This window comes from Larus michahellis, chromosome 1 (assembly GCF_964199755.1).
Source record: "Larus michahellis chromosome 1, bLarMic1.1, whole genome shotgun sequence".
Taxonomy (NCBI): Eukaryota; Metazoa; Chordata; class Aves; order Charadriiformes; family Laridae; genus Larus; species Larus michahellis.
The window spans coordinates 65,584,384-65,609,873 of NC_133896.1; the positions used below are offsets into that span (position 1 = coordinate 65,584,384).

Sequence of the window (25,490 nt, forward strand, 5' to 3'; positions counted from 1 at the left end):
GGTAGCTGCTGTACATAGATTAAGCAAAGCTTTTATCAAAACTGCATGAGATTTGACCTAGCTAATATGCAAAAAATAAAGTGAACAGTACTATAGCCGTATGTAGTTAGCAGTAGATTAGCACTAACATACAAGATCTGTACCGGATCAGTGCTAATGTGAACAGCTGAACAGAAGCATCCCTCAAGCTAAAAAACAATAGCAGAAAGAAGAAGTGACACTACAGGTCTTTTAGAAGGAATGTCCCTACTGTTTTCAAAGTTAGTAGTTGGCTGAGTGGAAGAAGAACAGACAAACTTTTGAGAAGTGAGCAACAAGCTTCTCATTTGCTTATTCAAAAGTTTATTTCAAGTTACCTTACTCTTCAAGTCATATTCATGGTTAAAAAGCCAAAAGCCTTACTCCATATTATTAACACAGTTTTAAGAATATCATCAATGTGCCCAGACAGACCTGTTCACTACTCCAATGATGCCAAGTTTAACTGGAATCACTCTTCCCATGAGCACGTCCATAGCGTCAGTGCCAGCATCCATGAGATCCAGCTTTGTGATAACAGCAAGGGTCCTTCGACCTACCAAAAGGAAAACTCACTCACAGGGATGTTTTGTCTTGATCAGGGTAGCAAAACCTCATAATTTAAAGAGATCCTCATACATCTGCATGAAGTTTAATACTGCAAATCAGCAAAGACTAGCACAAGAACACATAGTGTTAGTCTATCTGGAGCCCTTTACTAACAGGACTATAAGAAAGTATTTGGCATGTACTGCTCCCCACACAGATCTGGTTAAAGAAAAAAGGTTTAGGCACCATGCAGTTTGAAATCATAATCATTACTGATTACAACAAACATTTTTGCATACTACATAAGGTTAGAGGCATTACTAAGCACTTGTGGAGAAGACTAAGTAAGGCAAGCAAGGGAGCTGCACGTGTGAGTGAACTGAACATATTTCTAGCATATATGTAGGACCAGGCATAATGGCAATCTGTTTGGAACTATATTTGAAATACCACTACCCACTGAAGAAGCTGCTAAAGGAGGCAACAAGCCCACTTCCAGCACAGTGCATCAAATACATAGCTGAAAGCCCCAGGGAGACTGAATAGCTTGGAATCTACCCATTGAACAAGAATTAGGGGATTTAATTTTACTAACAAAGCAGTTTTTTATTGAATTTGTGACAACGTTTTTCAAATTAAAACTAAACTTCATATTGGACACTGTGGAGGAAAAAGCGACATAAATTCATTAAATATTGCACATCTAAACAGGTAGGCTAGCATGCACAGGATTTGTCTGGGACCTTAATATTTCCCAGGCTCTTGGGTCTGAAATAAACATGGCAAGAACTTTTTCTTTAAAATATAACACACTTTTCAAGTCTAAAAATAAACCAATAACTCAGCAAAATCAGTAGGTTCTTAGCTTCTGAAACTTTCAGATGAATGCAAGTGAGAGTCTACATATACTTTAGTACATCAAGTTCTCATTACATACCATTATTCCTACAGGACTTGCAACATAAGCTACAACTCAAGCCTTAAGATTTAGAATTTTGGAAATAATTGATCCAAAAATCACAGCTGATCATTTTTACAGGGGTAAAGTAAACTAAAAGAAAAGGGTCTGCAGCCTCGAACCAGGACTATCTGGCTGAGAAGACTGCCATGAGGAGGTTCTCCCTCAAGGTTACGTGGCTGTGGAACCCATAAAGGCTTAGGCAGACAGGCCAAAGCAGACGTGACAGTTTGAAAACAAGCAAGAAATGTTACACTCTGTGGGAAGAAAAAATTGAGGGCAAAGCATAGCAACACCAATTTTTAGTCTAATTTCAGCATACCTATGTTTAGAGCATACTTTTCCATATTCTTTCAAATAACACAGTGACATTTATTAATCAATGGTACTGAGAGCACTTTCTACACACAAGAAGCAGGTACCTAGTAGTTTTGGATCTGTTTCAAAGTCATTAGGAAAATATAAAATGAAAATCCTCTTTTTAGATTATATCAAATCAGTCAGTTCTGTCACATAAATGCAGGGCAGCAAAATGGATACTGCCATTATCTATTAATTTTATTCTTACTAAAAGTCACTAAACTAGCTAGACAGTCAATCACTAGCTGCAGGATGGCATATTTTCTCTACTAAAATAAACAACATTGGACAATAAAGCATAAAGCAATCCTAAAAGACCGCTGTAAACTACTAAAAATCTCAAACCCCCCAACATTGTGTAATGCCATTTTGCTGTTCTGTAAACAGAAGTAGCTCCTATGACTACCAAAATAGTTGTCTGTCTGTTCGTAATCCAGAAATCCATGGATATTAATTCTTCACAGCTTTCTCTGAGTTGCAGAGACTGCAGCAGGAAGCCTTTAAGCAAATATAACAATTGTATTTTCTAGGAAAGTCAGTAACATTTGCTTTTCTTACTACTTTTTGTCCAAATGAGTTAAGTTTTATTTTAGGAATTAATTTAAAAAAAGAAGTTGAATTACAGGATCCAATTTTTCTGGCTGCTTACCATCTGGATCCACCTCCCGTGCAATTTTAAGTGCTTCTGAAGTGGCCATGTCTGTGTTAGCAGCTGTGACTGCCAGAATAATTGAATTTGGATTGCTGATGAATTGAAGGATTAGCTCTCTTATTTGAAGTTCAATGTCCTTAGGCTGATCACCAACAGGGACCTATTGAAAAAACAACACAGAACTGTTCAAAATGGTATATTCACACCTGTATGAGACCACTCATTGAAAGTTCATACCCTATACCATGGTATAAGATAAAGTTTTCCAGCCCTTTCCTTCCCCTTTCACAAACAGACATGAAAGATAAGGAAGATCTTGAAAAGTATAAAATTTAAAAACATTCTTAGAGAGATAAGAATCAATTCAAATTATTGGATACTGTTGTCAAGGAGACTTGGTATTGAAGAACCACCTGCACAACTAGCAGAGTGAAGTATGTATGTGTGCACAGGCAGGAAAAGAAGTCACCTTGTCATCTTCATGCCACAGAAAATTATTTAGTACAAAACCTCAAGAAACAGGACCTGAACAATTCTTCTAGTGTATCCTTACTTTATACAACTTCTTACACAAAACACATATAGCAACTTCTTGAGAAGCAATGGGGAAAACTTTTTCAAATTTGTCAACTACCCATCTATCTGCAGGTACAACTTTGAAACTGCAAGGGCTACCTCTTCTATTAAAAAGAACATGCAGCCCGCACAATGCTTCCAATGCCTTGGTTGTATATAGGAAGAGGAAGAACTTAAGTAGACCTACCTCTTACAACAGTGAAAAGCACCAGAAACCCAAATCTTACACCAGAAGATGGTGACATCTCAAATGTATATAACCAGCTACTTAACCTGATGAAAGCTGTTTATCTAACAATGCAGAATAATGCCAAAGAGTGAACATAGACTCCTTGTTTCAAAAGACACCATTCACAATGAGTCAGAAGAGAAGCATCTGCATCTTACCTTTGTCATTCCAGGTAAATCCACAAGAGTCAGATTTACAACATTAGATGAAAAAATCTTAAGATGAATAGGTTCAGGACTGATCCCCTAAAAATATATTAATAATAAAAATTAATCACTGTACTGGATTATTTAAACGTACCCTTTAGAAAGCCAAAAGCTGTAGTTTCATACTAGAAAAACTTTCTTCCACCATACACCTTACAACTACTTGGTGAGGAAAAAAAGGCAGCCACACCTGTCAACCAACTCCTTTGTCTTTGGAAGCAGCCCTGCTTCCCCCTCTCAGTATAATGCATAAAAGCTTTTATATTTCAGTAATTATACTTGATTTTATAATTACACATAAAGGCATGTATTTGGAAAAATGGAAACAAGTTTAACTCTATGTTCATTTTTTTCACTATTATTATAGAAGCTTTGAAGTAAACAGCAATTCTCTGCATTTTTTTTTAGCTGTTATCTCGCAAACCCAGTAAAAAAATCTCAAGACAGCAAGCAGCACTAGTGTATTCTTCATTAGAATAGTTCAATGAAGCTTTTTGCTTCTAGCTGCCAAAACTGTTTAAGGAACGTTTCAGCAGCAAGAGAATCTATGGAAAGATAAAGACAGACAGTGCGACATTTACCTTATTATTTCCAGAAATCCTCTCTGTTTCATTTTCTATTTCCTGACGAATTTCATCAAAATCTGTATAGATCTGAAGTAGGGAAGAAAAAAATTTTTTAAAAACCAAAGGCAGCATACACTTAGATAATTGCAAAATAATGCTCTCTTCTTCAAGAGACAGCAAAGAACTCTGTAACTAAGTATACAGAAGGTGAGGAAAAAGGAAGAATGACTACTAGCCGTTCAGAGAATGCTAACAGCAATCAGCAGTGCTAAGAATTACAGAAATTGGAATCTTGGTACGTAATTTGTTGATTAATACTGCGAAATTGCTGTTATTAACACTTACTACCCCATCAGTGTCAGACAAGGTGTAAAACCGCATTCACCTAATGTCAATTTCAAACACTTAATTCCATTTCTAATATAGTTGCAATTCTTAGAGGTTAATAAACAACATGCAGTCAGAACCCCTTCTCATCTCAAAGATGACAAAGAACAAGGACAGAGTTTCATTTCAAAATTTTTCCACTCTTGTCAAATCTATACTCCTTCCACCAATCCAAAATAACTTAGCACAGAGCTACCCTTGCATGGGTTCCTTCTGCTTTCCTCTCTAGGTTTCTTTCAATTTCTAGCACTGCTTAGAAGATGAGGAAATAAGTTTAGACACTTAAATAATTTGTCTGACAACAAAAAGATGACTGTTTTCCAGCAAAGAATTAAGCTTTGACTCTTATTGAAGTCCTAGGTCATCTCAGTTTCTGCTTCTCCTCCTGGACGAGCATTAGGCTCTTCTGTCCTCTTCATAGCTTTCTAATAAATCTCTGAAGTAGCCAATTCTTCAGTGGCCTGAAATGACTTGTGATTATACACTTCCTTGTCTTTGCAACTACCATTCTAATTTTGCCAATGCACAAAAAAACCCCAAAAAAATCAACAAAAGAACAAAAAGGATCAAGATACTCTGCAGAATCAATGACCCACATAACAGACAACCATTGATAAACTTTCTGTCTTGAGTTTGAAAGAATGTTTGCAGAAGTTTTCTACTCATAAAAAGTGAAACGGAAAATCCTCAATACTCTGACACAGGAGGTAGAATAATCTTTTTGGGAAAGTCAAGGGAAGAGATATAGAATTAAATACGTATATGATCACATATTTATGACACTGCTCCTCCATCATTAATTAAAGTAAGCATACCTTATTTTTGGTGTGAAGAAATTTACCCCACTCTTCAGCATCTATCTCTGAAAACAAAGAATTGATACATGAGGAAGAAGGAGCAGATGTTTCAAAGACATTTATCCAAGAACCTGTTTGCTGAAAACTACAACATTATTTTCTTTTTACCAAGCAGCAAGAGGAAAATTAGTCTTTCTACTGCTACATGTTAAATAGCTCAGTACAAATTATGATTCTGTTTATGATTCTCCTTATTTAAGAGAATTTTTAAGAGACAAATTTATAATTTGTCTCCCTTCCACAAGGTCCACATTATTAATTGTGACTAAGACAATCAGCTATCCTACCATTTTTCAGAAATGGTCTAGTCCATTAAATATCAGCTTGCAACAGAAAACAAAAGAATTATTAGCAAGAGCTTAAAAAAATCTGAAAATATACCAGCTTTTAGCATCTTTTCATTTACCATGCAAGTGAGATCAAATTACAGCTGAAAGAAAAAGTTAGGAAAACCTGTAGAACCAAAACCAAGCAAACAGAAAATAGGTAAGAATACTGTGTCACAATGAAGTCTTAGGAGAACATGTCTCTTCCCAAATCTGTCGAGGATCAAACATCTTAACTCTTTTGTCAGTCACCACTGATGTCTGGAATTACTTGGGGGCTATTCAAGAGCAGTCCCAGAAACAGCAAAGGAGGTTCTGTCAATTCCTGCTTCTTCGTAGTGCAGGCAGCAGTTTGAGTCACACTGCAAGTTACTCACACTTCCACAACGAGGTTTCCAAGCACTAGTGATAAATTCCACTTCAAATTTTTGTTTTGTGGTCATTTCCCCTCTGCTCCCCGATATAGCAATCTGCTCTAGAAGAATAGTCTGCAAGAAATCTGGCCATTCGGCAAACACTTAGCTTACCTACAATCAAGCCATCTTTCAAAACATTTTTTCCACTCAAGTTGAATTTCAAGATACTGATCAATAGAGATTTTTTAAAGGATTTGGGAATTAAAAGTGCAGGAAATTCTATGAAGCAGCAACGGCACAGAAGAAAAACAAAAAATCATCTCATTCTAATACAACAAGGTTGGAAAACTAAAAATCAACCAGATCACAAGACTCGGCAAAATAATCAATCAACACAATAGCCAAAGTGTAAAAGTAAAAGTGTAATCAACAACAAAGCTGCATGAAATGTATGTGGTTAGTGTATATAAGCATGCACTTTATGCATAGGGAGAAAAAGCAAGTGGATAAAGGCAACCTTTAGAAAGGTGTCTTGGATTTTTCCATGTAGCAGGGTCTGCAGTTAAAGAGAAACAGCATTGAATGATGTTTAAAATTTTTAACCATATTTAGTATAGCATTTTATTAACTTTCTGTACCAGATTATATTACAAAGATCACAAATGCATGCAGACAGATGTGCATGCTGTTCTACTATTGATGAGAATGTGTAACATATTAACAATACACACAGAAGATCTTAACTAAACACTGACAAATGATGCATATTAATCAGATATTCTACACAACAAAGTTTACTCGATGATGACTTTATTATTGCTGTTCATCTAATTCCAACAGCTCACAGTATTTTTATTTCAGCACAGAAAAACATTAAGTTCCACAAAGCTGAACTTCTTTGTCGAAACGTTTCTCATCATTTACTCATGGCAAGAAAAAGTAAGGAAACATTTTTAATGTCACTAGAAATAATATTACTGTATGGGAAAGAAATCTGAGGTTTGCATCAATCTTTCAAAGCTCAATTAAAAAAACAATTACAGCAGTTCTGAGACAGATTTAAGAAGAGACAACATTAGTTATCACCCCTCTCAACCTTTAATTTTCCCTAAATATTTATGGAAATCCCACTACAAAAAAAACCCAACTTTTTATTGAAGGGTTGATGAGTTTACACTCTGTATTTTTATGTGATGCCAGTAGAGCACCGTGGAAGTGCAAGAATCAAAACACACTGGTGAAGACATTTTTTGCACATGCCTGTTTGGCACAAAATACAAGAAGCACGGCAACAATCAATTCATCAGTTTGGAAAGCCTAGTACATCTGGGAAGTTATTTTAATGTCTTGCTGAGCTGGGCAAGTCAAAGGTTTATCATCAATGGAACTATGCTGATTTAGATGGACTGGACCCATTAAGGAAAAAAATTTAAAAACCAAACTGCTTTTATCCTTACTGTTCTGCAGGCACATGAGCTATGAAGAAACCATTGTTAGGAGGCAATTTTTGTTTGTCTCAGTTGATAAATAGGCAAAATTACACACCAGTCTCCAAAATAAGTGCAAAATGAAAGGGCTCATTAATTCCAGGTTATTAAACAGGTTTAGTTTATTTACAGTTCAGAAGAAATAAAGGAAAATGCACATACAGGAAGTATGTATCTTCAAGATTGTGTTGCTCATCTCCTCTTAAAAATTGAATCTAAGAAAGCAAAGACAGGCGTAAAGCCAGGAAGAAAGAGATATAGCAAGATATAGCAAGATTACATTTGAAAGACATGGACCAAACCCTCTTCTGTTATTTTCCTCCTGGGGAGATGATGTCCTCCTAGGACACACTGTTTTAGTCTTAAATTACTGGTTTTGTGGTGGCATAGGAATTTGCAGCTAGGCACTCGGCTTAATTCTATGTATAAATAAATGTTTTGGCTTAGTATAATCTATTAACTTTTTAAAATATATGTAAAAAAAAAAAGATGCATTCTAGTCAGAGGCATTGCATTTTAACTTCTTAACATCTATAGATCAAAGGAGAATGAAAATTTTTTAAGCTTTAACAAGCTGCAAGTTTCCTTGCTATCTATAACACAAGAGAAGATTGAAGCCATGATAAATGGCTTAGTCCTAACCTCAGTCTTGGGGCACATAAAAGAAGAAGAAGAAAAAAAAAAAAAAAGAGATAGAAATGCAGTCTCCTGAGGTTTATGGAAAATCTCATCTGGTCCAAGTATAATCTTTTTGAAGTTTCATTTTATACAGCAGGGAAACTCTTGCCCTGCTCTTCTGAGGAAGTCTATACTGACACCCTTTTAACATTTGAGAAAAACTTCCCAATAGCTCTAATTTAACGCAAAGGAGGTTTTAGGAAAGGAGAAAAGATATGTATAACTCAAAATGCAAGGATGTTCAAGGTACGGAGAAAATATTTTCATCAGCCTACATTAAGCAGCCCAATGTTCTGGCTTAAATGTAGAAGTTTGGGGTTTTTTTATCACTAGTTTCACTGGTAAATCAGTCTTCTCTCAGTTATATTACTTCCTGGAAGTTTTTCAGGCAAAACTTCCAGGTGAATTATCACCCGATTACATTCAAGATTCAATGCTAGATAAAAGCATGCAGAAATTACATTCTATCATTAAGTATTACAGATTATAAGAAATTATTTAAACAGAAGCTATTAATAACAAACAGATTCTGCCTTTCAAAACAGTATCTCCTGAATAAAGCAACAGTCTGTTTGCTTTTCTGGCTTTTCATATCTTGGAGTGAGACTGAAAACTTTAATTAATATACTGGAAAACTAGACATGATTATGGTATTTTTCTCAGGACTGCCTTCCGCTAAATTGTTGTTATCTCCTGTACTGCAATGCTCCTTTAAGAAGCTCAAACACAGTACAATGCTAACTGAGTTCATTTATTCATGTATCTCTTTTCCCTTCATAAAGCAGTAGAAATGTTCTTCATACACAGTGGAAGCCCCAAGAAGCTGTTCAGAGTCATAAAAGGCCACCACCATATAGGATTTCTTGCAGCATGGCAACGAGAACTTCCCAAATACTAAAAAGGACAAAATATCAGCAAAGCATGGAGAATCTTAACTGTTTTCCTAGTTTTCTAGTTCCCATGCCTTCACAGTCTTGGACCCAGCAGACTATCATCTGAGCTCTCTCCACCGCGCCCCACCCGCCCCATCACCTTATCCTTTCCTAGCGCTCTTTCTCTAATTTAAAAAAAAAAAAAATTCAACTTGTGAAAAAAACATGTGCGCATCTTCCAACACCTTCTGTATGTTGCACCATTTTTTCCATCCCTGACACTAACAAGATGGCAAGCACTTTTGAATGAAAGCCCTTTTTCTCTTTCGCTTCTACAAAGTTAAGTAGAATGAAGCAGTCCCTGCCGTTTGGGAGCTAGGGATAAGGGATTCCTGTTTGAAGTAGAGAGCAAAAAGCTGACAAAACAGCAAGATTTAGCAAGCAACAGATCTGCATTAATTATTCCTGCATTTCGTATCAATTCTACCTGTTCCGAATTTGAACAATGTTCAGCTTCCTATCTTGGACAAAAAAAAGAACCTATAAATATTTACTAATTGCCCATTCGTATGTTCCCTCCTCTTTTCCATTTCCTAACAAATGGATAAGCTACCAGAATAGGTTTTAGCTACAAAACCAATTTAATAATTCAGGACATCAGACCCACTGCTTCACTTGTAATTTGATAAGAGAACACCACAGTGTGGTATCACCACCTCAAACACACCCTATGTGCTGAGTCACTAGAGGCTAACAATAAACAGCAAAAGCATAATGAGAACATTTCCTTCACACCAAATCACACGCGTCTGTACAATATATGTATTGGTCTGAAATGTTGTGAAAACACAAGCACTTCTTCATGTTTCACGGAAAATTCATATCTCTGCTATTTTCTGACTATCTTGATTTATTGCAGCAACTATCGTACAAGGGTATCACACAGTGCAAATTGACTTTGGGGAACAGCAGAGATGATCTTTAATGTTGCACATTAGAAAATCAAAAGTTCAAATGTCTAGCTACAATTCTTTCTCAATGATCTTTCCCAATGTGCTCCTAAGAATCAAATAAAAATTTTTTTTAAAAATCCAAAAAACAAAACCAAAAAACCCAAATCAACAAACAAAAACCCAATATTATTATGAACTGCTATTTTTTGGCAGCTCACATGCATCAGATGATGTCAAGATTAAGCTATTGAAGAGACACAATTCTTTCCTTCATAGTCATAAAGACGAGGGAATTGTCCATGCTTAAACAAATACCACAGGAATCTAAACTGCTTTGTGTTAAAAACAGGGAAGCTTTCTGGATGCAAACACTCAGAGGTGAAATTTAAGCTTGTAAGAACCACAGACTAGTACTACTTTTAAATGGATGCATTTATATGTAATTCTAGTACATTATCTGCAACAAGCATTAGGATGGAAAAAGGTGACAAATTACAAAACAGAAGTCACAAAACAAAGAGGCAGTTTCATAAAAGTATTGTGCACGCAGAGAGTTCATTACCAGCACATTCAGAAAGCAGCACTGCAAGACTGATATTCTCTTGTCCAATATTCAATTTGTAAAGAAGAAACCCCTCATCTGGAGAAAATCCCTCTCTGCGAGACTATGGATAGACTTCCCTCTAGGGAATCCCAAACACATATTCAACCCTACCTCAACACCCACCTCCTAACAACCAAAACTATGACCTGTAATAGTGCAGTGACTTATTACAATGTCAGACAGCATAGCCAGAATAAGAGATTGCCAACTTTTTTCTTTCCAAGCTACTTGTTTCCATCTTCACAGATATAACACCACAATCTGTACATATACTAAACCAGACCAGTGAGAAAGCCATTTAGACCATGATTTGCATGAATTTTGGTGTGAGAAAAGAGACATTTCAAATGCAGCTGTTAAGTCATAAAGGTTTGTCTGTTCTTACCAAACAAGCCCACATCTCTCTCAAAGAGATTATAACATGTACATCTTACGCACTGATATTCCCCCTTGCCCCCCCGGCAAAGATCTAAATGGGCCTTATGAATATTAATTTAGTCCAACATCCTTATAATATAATATCATCATTATCCCATTTTAAATTTAAAATATGGATCCCCAGATCAAATGCAACCTACAGCAGAGAGGCTCTGCATTGACTCAGAATAGTGCAACCACAAAACCATCTTTTATACCTGTAAAGTTGCAGAGCAGAACAAAATTGTATTTTATCCTGTGTCTCAGAATCAAAGCATTCTGAAAAGTACTACAAACTACACACTGCACAATTCATGTAATATAAAACCATATTTAAAGAGATCAAACGTGCCATTTCTAAAAGGTTGCCCAGAGACTCTCTGAATTCTTCAGCCTTGGAGATCTTCAAGACCAAACTGGATAAAGCCCTGAGCAACCTCGTCTTGAGTTCAGAGTTGGCCCTTTTTTGAGGAGGAGACTGGACTAGAGACCTCCTGAGATCATTTCCAACCTGAATTGTCCTACAATCTCTTGATGGGACAAGATGGGACATCTTGATGGGATCTTGATGGGACAACACCCTCACAACCCAGCACACCCCAGATTGCACACTAAAAGATCTTAATTGTTATGTACCCAAACCATGCTCTCTGCTTACATCAATAATGAAAATCGGAGCTTAAACCTTTTAAACTGCACAATAGTAGTAACTGTTCTTCAGGAACCAAAGGCTATAAATACTACATAAAACAAATACTATAAACAACTTCGGATACCTTGACTTACTATTGCTAGAAATAGATTCCAAAAAGTTTGAACACAATGAGAATTAATAATTATAGTCCCAAGTTTATCAAGCCATCAAAAGCCTGTGTACTTTTTACTTTCTACATCAAAAAGCTAAAATTTATCTTACGATCAGAAGGTGGATATGCCCCTACTGCTCTTTCACAAGATCAAGAGCACTAGTTAGTATAGAATAAGCGATTAAATTCCCAAGGGATAACTGCAATTACTTTCTTCATCTGCTGAAGGATAAACATAGAAACACTACAGAAGACGCTAGTTTCAAACTAGACAGCTTCAGAATATTTGAAGTGTTGTTCTTGACCTCAGTGCAGGCCAATAAAGTAGCATCTGTGAGCTACAGAACATGCCTGTTAAATTCTGTTTGTGTCTACTACAAATTTGTTTTCATTTCTTTTTCTTCTGCTCTATTCAGAATTTATCTATTTCCTAAGTTCCTTCTAAAAAGTCATATACTCATCCTCTCAAGGAAAAACCTTATTTATACAGCAAAAGAGGAGAAGAAAAACACACACAAGAAAATCATGTTCTCTATACTCTAGACAATCATCACCGTAACTGAAATGCTTTCTTTGGCCTGCTTATCTCAAAAGCATTTCCTAAAAACAAACAGGAGAGCTTAAAACATTAAAGATACTTTGACTATCCAAAAGATCTTGACTTCGTGACATTTGTTAAATGGACAGAACATATGTGACAACAGCTGTGTTTTCTTCCAAGAAAATTTTAAAAAGCACACTTGAGTTTTAAGATTACAACAACCGATTTTTCAGTCAAATGAACAAGAAAGATTGTAAGTTTATCTCCTACTAGGCAAACACACTCTTGGATCACACTTACCATTTTCATCTCCAGCTGTTTTCCGACCATCCTCTGGGGAAACATGCACCAGCTGCAGAATAAGGGGTCTCCGGGTGACAACTCCAGTACCTCGTGGGAGCAGATCCCTCCCCACAAGACTTTCCAACACAGAACTCTTTCCACTGCTCTGAAAATTGGAATAGAGCTGCATGATTTTCTTAAACATCAAAATGCTGTCGTATTTTAGTTTTAGCTTGCTTTCATCACTCCCGCAAACAGTACTCTATTCTCTACTGTGCTATACAGTGCCCAAAGGAGCATCTGATAGACTCACTGCATCTAACACAGCGGTATCACACTGCATAGACACTAAAAGACTCAAATCTGCTTTAAACCACTCCCTGTCTAAACCTGCTTGGGACACTTAAAAGGCACATAGATAGATATATTTTCTATCTCTTAAGGCTAAATTAAACATGTAATATGTTTCAGAAAAAATAATATTCTATTTAACATTTTCTACTCCAAATATTAATCTTTCCAGAAACATTTTTGGAAATGAAAAAATCATTTTTCTTTATAGTACTCAGAAGGAAATTCTACGTCTTCTACTATGTCATTTTCTAACATCTTGCAGTAACACTTCACTCTGTAGACTAAGTTAGTATTAACATGGGCTGTTAGTATTAACATGGCCTGGCCATGTTAACATACAGCTGAGTACATTAAGCTATTACAATCTTACATTCCTTTTGTTTTGGTTTTTTTTTTTTTTTTTTGGTTGGTTGGTTTGTTGGGTTTTTTTGTATAATGTATCATGCCAGCTTCTTAAGTGCAAACATTGTTTTATAATCTAAATATATAAACATTGTTTTATACTGTCTCTCACACTCTGTTTGTAATTATCTATATATTTGTAAGTATTTACAACTGAATTGACTGCAAATGCCTGTCTATGTAATAACAAACTGTAAGAAGTTGTGAAATACTTAAAGACTGTGAAATTACAAATTCGCTTTAGAGTTTACATTTAAAAATGTTCTCCTGTAGCACTTCTGGATAAAACGCAGAATCAGGCTATGTGGCCCAATAAGTATCTGTGAACACATGGGTTTTAAGAGTGATTCAAGACTACTACCATGTTAAAACTAACAATAATCAATAGTCCCAGAGATGTCAACATATATTTTGAAAGTCTAACCAATAAGATTTTGTCTTTTTAATAGAACTGTATTAAACTCTTCCAGTTTTCTGTAGCCAGAAAGTCAACATGGGCATGGCACGAGAAAACATGCTCTGACAATCACTGCTGTCAGCTAGGAAATGTTTCTATGTTAATGCTACTGTCAAACAATTCTCTTAAAAAAAAAAAAAAAAACAACAACACACAACAGATGGCTCTGACAGCTAGAATATGCATTACTGCTACACAACCGCAATTCAGCTTGCCAGTTCTGAAAGAACAGATTCAAGATTTCAAGTACATCATAAAACGAGTACATAACCTAGCATAACATGAAATAAAAGCAGTGTTGAATATCTTTTAAATACACATTTAGTGACATCTAAATGATCTAGGTAGCTTTTCTAAAAGTGAAAAATTGATCAGCAGAGATCAAGCAACACAGCACTATCAGCACATTTCTCCTAGTACAGTAAGACAAGACAGGAACAAATTATATGAAAGCATTAGAACCTATTAAAATATTGTATGCAAAAGCACAAAATAAATATTAAAACACAAGGACAAACCCCTAGAAAGCTTGAACGACAACAAATGAAAGCCTTCTTTTCTTCTAACACTTTACTGTATAATTATGCTTTATGGCACAGAAAAAAATGTTGTTTTATCAACAATGTCATTTGTCTCAATAGCTGAATAACAAACCAATGCAGATTATGTATATTTTTCAAAGTAACCTAAGTCAAATTTGACAGCAGTAATGTCAACTGTCTAGAAAAAACAGGGGGTAAGACATGGTCACAGGAAATCAAAAAATAGCTTTATTAAGATTTTTTTGCTTCAAAATACACGTCGAGAAAGCACCTAGTAATTTTCTTCTTCAACTGACCTGCTCCAATCAACTTTGGGCTCCTTCCATGCAGGGAGCTTATGACAAGACATTGGCACTGAAATCATACCAAGAGTAACTGAAGAACAATCTGGCCAAAGCTCAAAGTAGGTCTGGAAACCTCCCTGAGAGAGCTCCCATTGTACCACACTTCTGAAGAATTACTGATACTACAGAATGTGAAAAAACATAAATATCAGAGTGACAAACAGTAAACTACTTCTTAACAAACTTCATAACTTAAAATAAGTGGAATGCCTCCTCAAAAAGATGAGACATGATAAAGGTTCATCAGCTGCACTGGGAAAAACACAACAAAACCACCAGGGCTTCATTTATTTAAAATCTTTTGAACATCTCTTGAGCAAGATTTCTTACATGTGGCTAGAATGATCACTCAGTCTCAAAGGGCTGGAGGTGAGACTTACATGAAGTGGCTTCTCCTGAACATATAACCCAAGTAAAAAAGGAATAAGTAGATGAAGTCCTTACCAAGAACTTCATCAAGACAGGAAACCAAAGTCCATGCAAGAAGTCGCTCCGAACTACTGCTCATTGTTTGGTCTTTCCAAAAGAGTGGTATTGCAGGAAGCTGGAATGGGCACACACCGAGCTATGTATGGAACTAAAACACTATGTCTTACACCACTCCCACAGTTATCTGTGGATGTAGAAGGAACAATCTGGATCCTTTGCAAATGTGAAGTCATACATTAGACGAGACTCTACAGTACTCCACACATCAGGAAATTTGTTTCAAATTGCATTACGTTCCCTTATTAAAGCAATCTGTTCTTGGAACATAATACAGTATCTAATGACGCACTCCTTAATCTGGGCCCCATACACATCCATTACCAAGAACTGTCTGGGAAGATGGTAAGGAAAGCAGTAAACACAAAGCTGACCTTTTTTTGCCAGCGAGGGGAAGTGCGGGATATGGGCCTCTTCAGAATACAAATTCAGTTCAGCCAGTCCTTCATACAACAGATGTAGACAGAGACTAATACTGATGACCAAAGGTACGACAGAATTTTTAAAAATAAGTCTACAGCAGCATCACGCTTTTTTTGTCATCTCACTGGAATGCTCGTCACGACTTTAAACACAAACTGAAATCCATAAACTCATTTCATGACAGGTTCAGAAAAGAATTAACAAATTCTAACCTTTTGTGGCAGATCAGTCAGGTTTTCCTCTGGACCCTAATACCTGACACCAATTTGAAATATCTGTAAGCTGTGATATCTCGAGGAACTTTACATAGATTGGTCAGAAAACAAAAAAAGGGTAAATACAAGAACATCTTGCTGTCGGTTGCTTTTTTAACCGTTGTGTCAAACTTCCATTGCTGAGTGTTTAGCACTCTGCTTTGTTAAACATCATCAGTCTCACAGATAAATGCCCGAGTCTGATGGATGGTAAAACCATTTTTCCCAGAAGTACTAAGATAAGAAGAGATGATGCACACAGGGACTTAAATATTTTATTTCAATACACACTGACAGTATATATGATGTAAATCTTATCAGCTTTCTCACTGCTTCCTTAACAGTTCTATTTTCATCATCGTCAACATCATCTTCAGGTTAATCTAAATAAAACAATCACGGATGAAGAGCAGAATAACAAGAAAACGATTATGTACTTACTGTCAAAAATTAAAAGCTGAAATCTGTAAGAACTATGATCCATTCCAAAAAGCCAGCATCTCTACTGTTTAACAGTCCTAATGATCTTGCTTCTGCCTCCCTATCCTTCATTTCTTCACTTGTCCTGCATATTTCAACTGCGTGCACTTCTTAAGTATCAAACGGCATTTACTCCCATCCATTACGCTAATTCTTATGAGAACACTTGGTTTGCAACCTGCTGTATTACTAACCACATTTTTCAGGAATTCAGAAGCAGCAGACAGCATTGCATGACTTTATAATAGTCCAGCTTCATTAACAGCAAGAGATGTTACCTTCAAAAACACTGCAGGGTTGTTGACAAGCCAAATAGAAGAGACTGTATTGAAAATTTTGAAGTAACACTATGACCAACCATTCACATTCATCGCAAACATTTACTTCACTGGCATTCTTATTCTTTTTCTGAGTTCTCATTAGCATTCCCAATTTTAGAAGACTTGCGCCCTACACTCAACAGCGTGCAAAGATGCCGTCTCCATATCCAAAAGAAAACCCTGACCCAATCCTCTTCCACTACTGACAGTTACCCTCCACTTTGAGCCCCATCTATAGGTACAAAGGCCTAAAAGACCTGCTGGTGAAGACCAAGGCAAAGAAAGCGCAAAGTGCCTCAGCCTTGATAATAGTCACTGTCTCTATATGACCAGTCACAGTCAGCAGCAAGCTGTATTTCCCTCATTTCTCTCTTTTTTTTTTTTTTTTTGTCTTTAACTGCTGATGCAGTTCTGGAAGTTCTTCTTGTTGCCTTTGATGTCCCTTACCAGCTTCAACTCTAGTGGAACGTTGGCTTTCTTAATACCATCTCTGCATATGCAGGCAGTATTTTTAATATGCTTGAGCGAGCTTGTCCTCACTTCTACCTCCTGCCTGAGTCTTCTGCATTGAGGCTCCGTCATGAGTTCCCTCCACGCTGCTTTCCTTACATCTCTGCTCATTTTGATGAGCATTTGTACGGACTACTCTTTTGTGCTCCAATGAGGTTCCTTAAAGGCATGCCAGGTCTCTTGTCCTATAGCTCACTGGATCCCACCAATTAGCTCCATAAATAAGCCAAAGTCTGCTGTTACTCTTGTGAAGCCCATGCAGCAAGAAGGCACAACACACCTGGAGGTTCCCTGATGCACAAGAACCATGAGACTTATTTTACAGTCATTTGCTCAGACTGTTGCGTATTTCAAGCATTAAAATGACAAGGGACTTGCATCAGTTGCAACAAATTTCAAGTCATCTTATAAGAATCTGCTGCCTTCCTTCTGTCTATCTTTAGACTTCATAATCGCTTTGTGGAGCCAATGTAAAATAAATTACCTGTGGAAAAAACCTTTATAAGGAAGTACATCCAATAAACTACTGGGGAACCTCCAGCAAGAAAATAGGTTGAAAGAAGTGTAAACTTTCTTAATGGCTTTTGATAGGACAAACTGATAATTTTTTTATTATCTGATCAAAGACAAGAAAACTGCGAAGAACTCCTGTAACACAATACAGATTTACTGCAGGACAGCACAAGAAAATAAAGAGGCAGTGGTATCAGTATTCCCTATGACCTTTTCAGTGGCACAACAATAGGAGACATTTGAGAATGACAGTAAGTAAGTAGAAAGATTTCTCAGCAAGACATAACAATTCCTGAAGAATTCTCTTAAGAAAAGCAATGCATCTACTTTGACACCTGAGGCAGAATGGTAGCAATTTTGCAGTTTCTCTCATGCAAGAATCACAAAAGTCCTGCTGGCTAAATCATGCTCTTAGCAATACATACATACACTTTTTACTAAGTTTTAATTCTAAAATTGGGAAATATAAGCTAATGCATTTTTTCTGGGATCTCATCCACAGTAATATTACTCAGACAGATGCTTTGAAAAGAAGTTCTCTGCAGTAGTTATCCCGGAAGAGTTCAGCATGCTATAACTAAAGAGCAGCAAGATACTTTTTTTTTCTTTCCTTGTTTTGCAAACATGAATTATTCTGAAATAATGTCAGCACACATGCAATTCCAGAGTAGTTCCACAAAGGAACTGCTTTGATTGGAATAACTATTGTGGCAAAATTTTCCTATATGAACTAAGGACATCCCAAGCTAGGCTGGTTCTAAACAGCCAACAAATTTAAAAATGTATTTACTAATCAGAAGAGAATTTTGAAGTTATAAGCAGGCCCAATGAATTATTGTAAGGCATTCTTTGAAACAAAATTATACTTCTAGAAAGACAAAGAAGAGCCAACAGGCTGATCCAAATTTGAGAAAGCAGTGAAACCAGCATAATGCACTGTTGGCTGCTGCAAAAGTGCATTTTCTCTGCGAAAGATCTTGTCTGGATTACAAGACTGTTGTTCCTGCAGGCCATTCCCCATTCACTTGAATAGAGAGCTTTCCTGAATAAGTCAGGAAGAAACTGGAATCCACAGGAACTCCCCCCACAAAAGACAGCTTATATACCAGTAGTAAGGAAAGCCAGAATTTGCACAGCTCAGTCAAAATTCTTCAGGAATCCTGTATTTACACCATATTTAAATGTAGATACATATCAAACAACAGCAAATAGATAAAAGATTTGCAAATGTATTCTTTCTCAATACATCAATTCCCAAAGTCCTCCAATAATTCACTTAAGAAAAAATACCTCACGTCATTTGAAACAACAAGTACAGAACTTCTCTAAGTTACATCATGGAACTGTGGTATTTGAAGCTGCACATTTCAAAGCCATATAGACTGACCTTACATAACATTACTTATACTATTATGTTCATTATTGTGGCAGTAAAATGAATCAAAACAAAGCCAATTTGTATCTTCAATTTAAAAAAAAGTTCTAAACAACAGAGTTTTGGGGTGGTTTGTGGTTTTTTTATAGAGAGAAAGCCACTCAACCTTCTGGCTACTATATGAACAAATCTTTCCCAAGAACTATACAGCCATTTGCTCTTCAAATTCTGCTTAAATACTCTTCCCCTTAATTTTCCTGAAAACGTGTTTCCTTTCACTGTCCCCTGTGGACAAGATAAAAGATCCACCTCCATTCTAATTCAAATACAGGTTTTCCAAGAAAAACAATTGCCAATCACAAGTGAACACAATGCACGGCAGCAAGCATACAAAACTAGTGGGGGGGAAAAAAATCCCAAAACCAAAACAATAAAACCTATTTCATTCACATCCTTCTATAACTGTATATTCTCTCCACACTTCCAAAATAACTGGGCATTTGCAAACAATAGAACCAGTGCCTTAATTTAAGATGCTTAATATTGCTTTCATATTAAAAATCTGTAGAGACTAAAGGTGGGATCACAGCCACTAGACGTATAATTTTATTTTAATTCATATAAAGTCTGCACATAAACACAGTAAAAATGCCACCGTTCCAATCACAGAAGCCTTCAGGACCTAAAAAGTATAGCTGTTCAGAAACTGAGAGGGCCCATCAGAGAAAAGAAACTGCACAATGACAAATGTTTTTTGCACTATATAACTTTAGCAGCAAAATTTGTATTATGTCTGGTAAAGGTAAACAGCTAATTAATGTCCACCTCACTTTGCTGCTTCTCTGAAACAGACACCAGAACAGTCAGGGCATGATTTGACAGGAGGAAGAGATGGCAAAAAGGAAACCAGTTATGCCCAAAGCCAGATACAGTGAATGTCAGATATCAAAACAAACAAAAAAAACAAAACAGGAAGCTTGCAAAACATTTGGAAAAAAAAACCACCAACAAGCTCTCCCCAGCCAACATAGCCACCACAGCCAGCACTGAAGCTATGTTCTAGTTACAGCCCCTTTTACAAATGCAGATACAGATGCCTTTTTTCATCTGCTTGAAATCACAGGAAAGATCCCTGGAGAAAAACACACACACAAAAAAAACCAACAAAAAAACAACCAAGAGAGGAGGGAGGAAGACATTCCCGAGTTGAGCTTGGCATGGGGATTTCCTGGTTGCTTGGTACAAGGTGGAGTTTCCTTTACCTAAAACTGGCTTTTTGCCAACACAATGTAGGATACATTGAAACTGAAAAAGCCAAAGTGGCTTAAATTTCTGTTACCCTGACCTTCCCTGACAGGGTCACAGAAGCTCTGTAGAGCACCTGAAGTTTAAGACCACAATGCCATTCACTCTCAAATTGGATGCTTCGACACAACATCCACTGGATTCTTCTCGTCACCCCAGTAACCAGGACCATACGTTAGTTTCCCATTGCCAGCAACTTCTTAACAGGCAAATTACCATCCTAACTGTTTAGCCTAACAGAATAGGCAGTTATACATATTCAAATGCTCAGGCTATCTGTTATCTCAGATCAAGAAACCTTCCTCTGTGGCAATAAAAATTGGTTTAGCGTTGAAATATCAAACATGGTACTTATACCAAACAGCAAAAAAATAAATAAATGTAACACTCATCTGTGAGCCAATCACTGAGGCTCACAAAACAGCTCTTACAGATGGAAACATCCAACAGAACAGTCCATGTTAAATATTGTAAACTACATCTCACCATTTAAAGTCCCAAAATAGCATTGACTGAAGACTGAGCAAAAGGACTACCTAAACATACACCTGAAAGTTCATTTAAAAAATCTCATTATGAATTTCATTAGTTGCTAGATCAATTCCACCACAACGTCTCTTCTAGAATCAACACCACCAAGTGCAAATAAAACCCACAACTTATTTTTATAATGTTAGCATTGGAAAAATTCACTAAAAAACTGACACTAAAGTTTGTATATAACTAGGTCGATGACTTCTGGAAACCCAAAACAGATTCCAAGAATTAATGACCTGAAAAAAATAAAGGCAATTCATTTTTACACATCTCTAGGCAGAGATTTTGTTGTTTGGTTGTTTGGGTTTTTTTTTAAATTTAATCTAAAACTCATGCCCACTTTTGTAGCGCAGGCATTTCATTTTTTTTGCTAGCATCTATGTGCCCTTAATATACAAAAAGCCATAACTAACCAAGCTCCCCTCCTTCCCCTTGCCTCCTTTTATTATAGCTTTAATGTGTTTTCTTGAGATACTTCAATAACACCTTGTTATGCCTTACAAGTACAGATCACAAACCATTTGTATAAAACACACGAGGACATTGGGTGTTATTATATATTGCTTATATAGTATTCCCAGCCTGGATATTTTTTTTTGCACTTCAGTAATACAGTTCTAAAAATGGAACTAAAATACTGAATTCGGGGAAAAAACATAGAACACCTATCTGGGAATGGCAAAACCCCCCTGAAATAGTGATGAAAAGCTGGCAGTCTGAGTATGTCCTCTGAATTCTGCCAGCAGCAAACAGTCTTCAATTTTCCTAATAGACTCTGTACTAGAATACAGAAATAACTTACATGCTATTTATGCGGAGAATGAGGAGGAATTCTCATAAGACTGAGTCACAGGAACACCACTAGAAGAAGTGCGAGAGGCCATATAAATGTGTAAAAATTACTCAGAAATATTTTCTAATTAGTACCAAAACCCACCTAGAAAGAGGAAAAAATTAAGATACTTCAATTGCTCAGAACACAAGGATGATAGGAAATGAATCCCAAAACAACATAGGAGGGGCAAAGGGAACATGGGAAATATAAAACATTCAAAGCTAAATTAAGGATTATAAGCAGTTTCTAGTTCTACATACTCCAGAAAAGAAAGAATTAACTTGATCCACAGAAGTAGAAATAAATGAGAACTGAAGAAAGGCCCAAGCACAAAACAATAAAAGAGTAAAGAAGAGATAGAGAAGACAGGTGAGAAAAATAAACAGCAAAAACTACTTTAAAAAAGCATTTTTCTTCTCCTTGCTACATACGTAAAAAGATCATCTAAGGAAAGCAACAGGCAAACTGGAAGGAAAAAAAAAAAGCATAAATCAATTAACAGAGAGTTACAGAAATCTTAACTGGTAGCTTTTATTTCCTACAAATAAAAACGGAGATGCAAAATTCAAAACAGTATTTGAATATTATTCAAAGAAGAAAAAGTAAAGACTGCATATGCCAGTAGGCTACAAACAAAACAACTGTGTGAACAAACTCAAAGGCCACATAGGCTTAAACAAAAATATCTCAAGAAAAAAGATTGTTTCAAGGCACATATAAAAAAAAACCAAAAAACATAGAAGCAAGCTACCAGCAGCAAAACCATCAGCTCTGAGGCCGTATTTGAGACATCTCCAGAATACTGGTCTACAATAAACTAAGTTCAATGAATAAAATAATAAAATTTTATTTAAATTATTTTAAGGCTAATTGCATAAAATAACCATCCACAGAATTACCATGTCAATAAAGACAATTATTTCTTCCAACAACCCTGATTAAAAACAAAACAAAAAAAACAAGATACAGCTTGCTCGACATTTTGCTATATATTTTCCTGGAGTCTATATAAAGGACTTTGTTTTGGCATGCTAAGAAGTATCACACCGATTCAAGGTTTTTTATGAATATACTGAATACAGCACCAAATGGATATTAATACTGATAGGTAGACCATTTAAATCAAATGCATATCAACACTGGCTTAACTCTCACTATCTACTGTACTTAAGAAAAGTTAACTAGGACAAAACTGTTTAAAAGGATGATAATTTTTTTTAAAAAGCCACTTCAATGCATTTCATAAAGTGAAAGAGAAAAAAAATACTTTATTATTTTTACATAGAAAAATGCCACACCTCTGCCTTGCACTTTCTGCTGCAGAACTAAACTAAAAGAAGAACAAAAAACCCAAACAAAAACCCAGCTTGCCTGTATGATTTTTAATGTGAAGGAGATTAAATGTCTTCCTAAAGTGATGGACTCCTGTCAGCTACAAAAATAGCAAGTACCTAACATAGCTTACCAGTGCAAAGTCTCTCCCACCCAATTCAAGTATTTTAGATCTATTTTATGAAGTGTCTGATATAAAGTCAATGAATCTATCTGATTTATATTGGTAAAACAGAATGACAGCTGGCTACCTCACAGCCAGTTCGACACTGCAGTTGTCTTTGAGCAAATCTATTCCATGCTTCAGCAACATGCAAGCTTCAAACATACAGCTTGTGTTTTAAGTCATATAATGAAACCCTAACTAGAGAGTTGTTGGTATTACTGTCTTAGGTAGGCAGGCTACTGTCAAGTAACATCACAAATTCAGTACACACTGTTAATTTCACAGAAATAAAAAGAGAGGTCTGTTAACTTCAAGTTTTAGTTGTGCTTAACATTTCATTTTCAATTCCTTTATGACTGCTACAGTTCTGGTCACACGCGTTCCGCTGCCAAAAGTTTTGCTGGAGAGGAGCATCCCATTTGCATAGATGTGAAAAGGTTTGAGCTATCTTCGAGCCCAGCAGCTGCATTATCAAGCCGAGACGCACACGTTTGTAACTGTGACAGCCAACAAAGGCTGGCTTCGCCGCACACCTTCATAAGCTAAGACAAAGAGGTCCAAACGGCACGGAGAACAGGCAGAAAGGGAAAATGATCCACGCCTGCAAGACGCCGTTCCGTTACCACATCCCTTTTACTCACCCTCCCACCCCCCCATACACTTCACGCCGGCTGTCAGAGAAGGGAAGCCACCCACTAGCGATGGCCGGCAACGGGCCCCCCTTGGCGGGCGATGCCACCTACACATCCCCGGGTGTGCGGGGCGGTGGAAGAGGCACTCCCATTGCAAATGGTGGGGAGCCAGAGGAGGGAATAGCGGGGGATGGGGGGGACGCGGGCAGCCTAGGGCGGCCGGGGCGGGCGGGCGGACACCCGCCCCGGCCGCCCGCGTCCCCCCGTGCCCTTGGCGGTGTCGACGGCGGGTCAGCAGCACCGGAGGCTGCGATGGGCGCCTCGACTTTGCCCTCAAGGTGGCTGAAGGCCCGCGCCGCCCGCTTCCCGCCCCCCCCACCACCAAACCCCGGCTGGGCCTACCCCACCCCGCCCCGCCCTGCCTCGCCTCACCTGCGTGCCCACCACCACGATCTGCGGCAGCTGGATGATGTCGGCCCCCACCGTGTTGAAGACATCCTGCAGCTTGTTAATCACCGGGATCAACGCCTCCATGGCTGCCGGGGAGCGGAGGGGGCGGAGGGGAAGACAGTGAGGGCCGTTGAAAGCGGCGGCGGCGAACGGGCGCAACGGACAAGGGCTCCCCTCAACCACCCCCTCCGCCTGCCGCCATTGGCGCCAGCCCCCGCGCACGGCGCGGCACCCAGCAGGCTGTGCGCGGCCCCGCCCGGGCGCAACGCCGCCGCCAGGCATCATGGGAGTTGTAGTCCAGAGGGGGAAGGCAGAGTTTCTGCTTGTGGCCATGGAGGCATTTCGAGGCTTCTAATACAAGACGCCGCCGCCGTCTTCTATTAGAAGCCATTCCCAGGTTTTATTCTATTTTTTCGTACGATAAAGCTGATCGCCTCTGGGGATCATCAGTAGCAGCACGGCCCACAAGTTGAAGGGCCACAAGCGGCCCATGTTGAGCAGGCAGGCCTCATCCCCGCCCGGGGCGTAGCTTTTCATAGAATCATAGAATGGTTTGGGCTGGTAGGGACCTCTAAAGATCATCTATTTCCAACCCCCCTGCCATGGGCAGGGACATCTCCCACTAGACCAGGTTGCTCACAGCCCCATCCAGCCTGGCCTTGAACACTTCCAGGGATGGGGCATCCACAACTTCCCTGGGCAACCTGTTCCAGTGCCTCACCACCCTCAGAATGAAAAATTACTTCCTGATATGTAATCTACATCTGCCCTCTTCCAGTTTGAAGCCATTACCTCTCATCCTAGCTCTACATGCACTCGTAAGAAGTCCCTCCACAGCTTTCCTGTAGGCCCCCTTCAGATAATGGAACGCTGCTATGGGAAATGCCCAATAGGACCTTCCCCGGATGGGGGGGAGTGTGGTAGGACAGACAAAAAAAAAGAAAAATAAATGAAGATGGTAAAAATATCTTTTATTTCCTAGAAGTGGCGAAGGACAGCACATGGGCAGCAACGTAGCACATAACCCAGCACCGCTGGGCAGGCCCGTGGGTAACCCCGTACCTCCCAAAAGGTGCTTGCACCTTTTGGCAAG

At 37.9% G+C, this 25,490-nt stretch overlaps 1 protein-coding gene across 6 annotated transcripts in view; it reads right to left on the reverse strand.

Moving 5' to 3' along the window:
• Positions 1–24,630, reverse strand: part of DNM1L (dynamin 1 like) — a 43,285-nt gene extending 18,655 nt beyond the window's left edge. For 2 of the 6 annotated variants that reach the window (XM_074582923.1, XM_074582939.1), the window contains exons 1-7: positions 24,380–24,630; positions 12,699–12,846; positions 5,317–5,363; positions 4,130–4,201; positions 3,501–3,587; positions 2,535–2,697; positions 454–574 (exon numbers count right to left, since the gene is read on the reverse strand). In XM_074582923.1, the coding sequence (XP_074439024.1) occupies positions 454–574; positions 2,535–2,697; positions 3,501–3,587; positions 4,130–4,201; positions 5,317–5,363; positions 12,699–12,846; positions 24,380–24,481 (740 nt within the window). In that variant the 5' untranslated portion in view covers positions 24,482–24,630. Of the gene's footprint in view, positions 1–453; positions 575–2,534; positions 2,698–3,500; positions 3,588–4,129; positions 4,202–5,316; positions 5,364–6,557; positions 6,597–12,698; positions 12,847–24,379 lie in introns of all 6 variants that reach the window. The other 4 variants (XM_074582962.1, XM_074582929.1, XM_074582954.1 and 1 more) reach the window with 4 other exon arrangements.
• Positions 24,631–25,490: the final 860 nt, after the last annotated feature.